The sequence below is a fragment of the Equus quagga genome, unplaced genomic scaffold, assembly GCF_021613505.1.
Source record: "Equus quagga isolate Etosha38 unplaced genomic scaffold, UCLA_HA_Equagga_1.0 HiC_scaffold_5119_RagTag, whole genome shotgun sequence".
Taxonomy (NCBI): Eukaryota; Metazoa; Chordata; class Mammalia; order Perissodactyla; family Equidae; genus Equus; species Equus quagga.
Genome location: NW_025793962.1, coordinates 1 through 6,063, shown reverse-complemented (window position 1 = coordinate 6,063; position 6,063 = coordinate 1). Strand labels below are relative to the sequence as shown.

Below are 6,063 nucleotides of genomic sequence, written 5' to 3'. Positions count from 1 at the left end.
CATTTTTTACATTCATAGGGTTTCTCTCCAGTATGAGTTCTTTCATGAAGCTGAAGACAACTGGAAGAAGTGAATGCTTTACTGCACTTCTTACGTTCATAGGGTTTCTCTCCAGTATGAATTCTTTCATGAAGTCGAAGATGACTGGAACAAGTAAATGCTTTACTGCATTTGTTACATTCATATGGTTTCTCTCCAGTATGAATTCTTTCATGTCTTTGAAGACAACTGGAAGAAGTGAAGGCTTTACTGCATTTTTTACATTCATAGGGTTTCTCTCCACTATGAGTTCTTTCATGTCTTTGAAGTAAACTGTGATAAGTGAAGGCTTTCCCACATTTCTTACATTGATATAGCTTCTCTCCATATTTTTGATACTCATATGTTTTATGTTCAGTGTGACATCTAACGTGAGTATTAAGGGATGAATGATGCATGAAGACTCTTCCACATGCACTGCATCCAAATGGTATAGCTCCTGTAGTTTTCTTGTTCAGACTGAGATTTGAAAGAAGGATGAAGTTTTCTCCACACTGACTATCCTCTTCACTTTCACAGAGTCTCCCTACCCTGTGCTTTCTGTAAAAATGACAAGGATATCGTTAATGATTTCTCTATTAGTGACTTTATATTTCTTATGTTTATTATGATTGATAGGAAATGTTTATGTTTTCTCCCTTCTGTGAATTCTCTGTAATTAAATATACTGAATTTCCTGAAAGAGGACTTCACCCTTGTTATCTTCCAAACAATGATATTCATAGATAAGGTTCACTAATACTATTTCTAAGTGAAATATTCTGCAAAAATTGAACCTCAACATCACATTTCAGAAAGTATATTTGGTGAAAATTTTCTAAGAATAGCTAAATTTGAAACAAGGGTTATTTGTTTTGTTTCTTCTATTTTAGAACAATTTCTTAACATACAAGGATTCTCACATGAGACAGAGCTTTGTACTGTGTGACTCACCTTACTTTTCTCCCCTGGTCTTTGTACTGATCTTGAAGATCACAATCTTCCCATGTTATTCCTGAAATGCAGACCCACAGAGTTTATTCCAAATATTAGAAATTAGACAAAAATTTCTAGATTCTAAGTCTATGCTAATCTATGGCCATTTCTACTTTATTTACTAACAACCTCCCCTTTCCACATCTACATCTTAGAACACGGACGATGGGCAAGAACCACTTGTTCTCTCATTGATGACGTGAAGGAATGTCCTCATTCTTACCTACTGAGGCCAGGTGCCTGAAGGTTTCCCACATCACATCTCTGTAGAGCTTCTTCTGTGAGGGATCCAGTAAAGCCCACTCCTCTGGGGTGAAGTTCACAGCCACGTCCTCAATGGCCACTGAGTCCTAAAACACCACAAATGTGTGTAGAGTAGGATACATGAGCCTGACAGCACTGGGGATCTACACTGCAATTCTAGGAAGGTTAGACGGGATTCTATTATCTCCAAACATTTATTCTATGTGTGATCATCACAAGCTCCCTCTTTTCTGTACACAATGCTCATCAAGTTAACAATATTGTGAACACATGGAAATACACATTTTCACTGTGATCACATTCCATCCAATTTCTCTCTAAGTTTCAGAACATGTTGGGAAATGACTCAAATGCTATACAAATGAAACAAATATCATTTGTGGACCAATGATTCTTCGTAAGAAAAGTTCTTTCATCTTCTTCCATATTACCCACAGGTTACAGCACTCCATGAGGCAGAGGGTGAAATCTATGGGATGTTTCAGTGAATAAAAACATAGTGCACAGGGCTGGCCCGGTGCTGCAGAAGTTAAGTTTATATGTTCTGCTTCTCGGCGGCCCGGGGTGCACCAGTTCGGATCCTGGGTGTGGACATGGCACCACTTGGCACGCACAGCTGTGGTACGCATTCCACATATAAAGTAGAGGAAGATGGGCACGGATGCTAGCTCAGGGCCAGGCTTCCTCAGCAAAAAGAGGAGGACTGGCAGTAGTAAGCTCAGGGCTAATCTGCCTCTAAAAAAAAAAAAAGAAAACAAAACATAGTGAAGAACTGGAAGGTTTTTGATCTGATCCAATCACCAAACTGAGAGTCCAGGAGGCCTGTGAAATCACACTGTGACCAAGCCCAGCTGCCCACATTGTCCTAAACTACTCCAGGCCATTACACATAAGCAGATGCAGCTGGCTGAATGTAAATATTCTCGTGGTGAAACACTGCTTTTCACTTGTGTAATATCTATCATAGACTCAGTTCTACCTTTCTCACTCTGGATGATTTGATGGGGCTGGAATTATTATGAACTGAGAGCTCAGGCACAAGGAAGAAGCCATGAAAACTTAGACCATAAGATCACTATACTTATGCTCCTGAAAGCTACTTCTCACCAATTTTAGCACACATTGTGAGATAAACTGCCACAAGAGCTCCTTCTGGTCAAATGCTAACTGTGTACCAGAGCTTTGCTCCCCTTGAGGAGTAGGTTAAGAGCTGCAGATTGGGGCCAGCCCCGTGGCTGAGTGGTGAAGTTCGCGTACTCCACTTTGGAAACCCAGGGTTTCGCTGGTGTGGGTCCTGGGTGTGGACATGGCACTGCTCATTAGGCCATGCTGAGGTGGAATCCCACACAGCACAACCAGAGGCACTCACAACTACAATATACGACTATGTATTGGGGGATCTGGGGAGAAAAAGCAGAAAAAAACCCACAGGTGGATTGGCAACTATTGTTAGCTCAGGTGCAAATCTTTAGGAAAAAAATCAAAAGAGCTGCAGATTGCAAGGGAGATCCTTGAAGTACACAATGGTTTGATGTTAAATTTGCCCATGTTTATAAAATACATGAAGGATTTAACAGTGGTTTCCTCCAAAACAACATAAAATTTCCTTTGTCAAACTTCAAGAGGAAGTGTTTCCTGACCAGCCACTCTGGATGATGCCCTGCCGACTTCTGATCCTGTGCCTAAGGAGCTTAGAAACTGTCATTCTTGATCTCACAAGAAGAAAATGAACAAACTTGAGATGAACAACCCTTCTTAGATCCAGGAGAGCCTTGAGGTCCCAGGACAAACCAGAGTCTCCAAACTTGGGAAAGACAAAAAAAAAAAAGATGGCATTTTGAAATATGCCCCACATACTCTGTTCTTAATAAGGCCTGTACTAAAGAAAAAAAAATCTATTTCCCCAGAGTCTAATGCAAGGGCAAAAATAACAAAAAAGACAGAACACAATTTCCACGAAGCCTAGGACAAGCCTCTGTAAATGAAGGCTCAAAATACAGATAATGGGAATACTTCAAGGAAAAGAGACAGAAGAAAACATCAAGTAATAATCACCAAATTACTCTAAAATTTATGATAGCCAGCACACTGTCCATCCAGGAAGCTCACGGAACACTAAACATGATAAAGTACAAAAGTGCACACCCAAGGGTATCACACTGAAACTAGAGAAACATCACAGACAGACAATGTGCGGAAAAGTACCAGAGAAGAAACACACCTTCGACAGAAAGAAACAAAGATTTGAATTAAATTGGACCACTTCTCAAAAACCACGCAACAAGAGCAGAGGAGACTGAAAGAATTAAAGAGTTGAAAATAAAACTCACTTTCCTAGAATTTGGTCAAGGAAATTTATCCTTCAGTACAAAGAAGAAATAGGACTTTCTGAGACAAAATTTGAGGAAATTTGTCCCAAGTACACATACTTAGAATGAAATTGTTGGAAAGTTTATCAGAAAGAATGTAAATGATAAAGGTAGGGAATTAGAAGAAGATAAGATGAGGGGACATATCTTTTATGTTTCTTATAATTAATACAACAGATAACACTTTATTTAAACTACTGTCAGGAAGAATGAACTTGGTAATGAGAAGCTAATGGACAGACATAAATGACAGCAATGTCACAAGACACAGGGAAAGGAAAATTGGGGACAGTGTGTTAAGAGGTACTTGCACACAGTGAAGTGGCACAGTGTTACTTGGCAGAGGGGTGGGTTAGTCGTAAATGTATGCTGCAATCTCAAGGGCAACAACAAAAATGTGTCTTTTAAAAAATGTGTAACTGATATGCTAAGAGAGGGGAAAAAAAGAATTACAGGAAATGGTCAATTTTAACCAGAGAAGGTGGCAAAAAGGTAGAAGACAAAAACAAACAAGGGTAAAAATGGAAAAACTAAAATTTTGGTAAATATTAATCCAACTGAATCATTAACCTCTTTAATCATCAATGGTCTCATTACAACTGAAAGACACAGTAACAGAGTTCAAAAAATTCCACTGTATGCTGTCTACAAGAAACCCACTCTAAGTATAAAAATCAAAGAGAGATGAAGGGTAAAGGGATGGAGAAAAACAGACCATGCCAACACGAGTCCAAAGGAAGCTGCCAGAGGAATAGACATCATAGACAATGCAGATTTCAAACTGAGGAAAATGCCGAGATAGAGGGGCAGCAGGTACGGATAAAGGGGCCTATTCTCTGAGAAGGCACAGCAACGCTGCATGTGTACCTGCCTAACAACAGAGGGGCAACACACCTCAGGGAGGAACTGACCGAATGCAGGAGAAAGAGACAAATCCAGTACCACAGCTGTAGAAGTCAACACCCCCTCATCCGGAATTAGAAATCTCAGTAGGCAGGAAGTGAGGAAGGACAGAGGTGCAATGAACAGCACTGCGAAACTGCTGGGTTTCATTGTAATCTGTGGAATACTTCACAGAACAGCAGAATATACATTCTTCTCAGGTTCATACGGAACATTCACCAAAACAAAGCACACCCTGGGACATAAAGCACACCTTAACAAATTTGAAAGAACAGAAATCATACAAAGTAGGCTCCCATACCACCTAGGCATTCCTCTAGAAGGCAATACCAGCAATAGTGGAAAACCCCCTAATGTGTGGTGATTCAAAAATACACTTCTTAATAATACATAGTATGAAACTAGAAGTCTCAAGAAAAACTAAAAATTATTTTGAATTAAAAACATGAAAACACAACATAGCAAATGTTCTTGGATGTGGCGAAAGCAGTATCCAGGGGGAAATTCATGCCATCAAACAAATACACTGGAAAAATCAAAGATCTCTAATCACTCATGCAAGCATGCACCTTAGCAAAGAACAAAAAGAAGAGCAAGTTAAACCCACAGCAAGCACAATAAAAGAAATAATAAAATAAGAAAGGAAATGAATGTCATTGTGGGAAATCAATGGAGAAAATGAAAAAAGCTGCTTGTTTCACAAGACCAACAAAATTGAGAAATATGCACTCAAGATAACAAAGAGAAGAGAGGGACGACAGAAATTAGTAATATCAGAAAGGAAAGGAGGGGAAATGAACATAAAATAAGATTTGAGAAAATGCAATATCTATTTATGATAAACCAGTAACAGAGGAGAACTTCCACTTCTTGAGAAAGAACACCTTCACAAATCCTGTAGCTGAATTCTTGGGGTTTGTTTCATATGATATGACTGTCTTTATGCAACAACTGGAAGAACTCACAATGACAGAAACGACTCCTGGGATTAATAAGAGAGTACAGCAAGTTTGCTTTCCTTCTAGACCCACAGGAATAGAGTCAACTGATCTTTGACAAAGAAGGAAAGGAGATTCAAATGAAAAAGCAAACATTTTAAGCAAACAGTGGGAGAACTAATGGATATCCACGTGCAAATACACACACACAAAACAAATGGAGACAGGCCTCACACTTTTCATGATAATTAAGTCAAAACACATCACAGATCTAAATGTAAATTGCCAAAGGAATAAGCTCCTACAAGAGAACACAGAAGAAAATCTGGATGACCTTGTGTTTCTTGATGAATTTTCACATAGAAAACCAAAAAGCAAGGTCCACAAAAGAAAAAACAAAAAATTTTACAATTTTAAGGCAAACGAAAAACTCCTCCTCTGAAAAAGATGGAGTAAAGAGAAGATCAACAAATTCAGAGTAAGAGAAAATCTCTGTAAAACATTTACTGGTTAAATGGTTGGTATCTGAAATATGCAAAGAATTCTTAAACTGTAATAGTAAGAGGAAAAACATG

At 38.8% G+C, this 6,063-nt stretch overlaps 1 protein-coding gene across 1 annotated transcript; it reads right to left on the bottom strand.

Moving 5' to 3' along the window:
- Positions 1–10: 10 nt before the first annotated feature.
- LOC124232371 (zinc finger protein 709-like) lies at positions 11–3,082 on the bottom strand (the record flags this gene model as incomplete). The annotated part of the gene is made up of 4 exons (XM_046649338.1): positions 11–579; positions 973–1,033; positions 1,238–1,364; positions 3,029–3,082. Coding segments are annotated over 4 exons (811 nt in total), but the record flags the coding sequence as incomplete, so codon positions are not given.
- Positions 3,083–6,063: the final 2,981 nt, after the last annotated feature.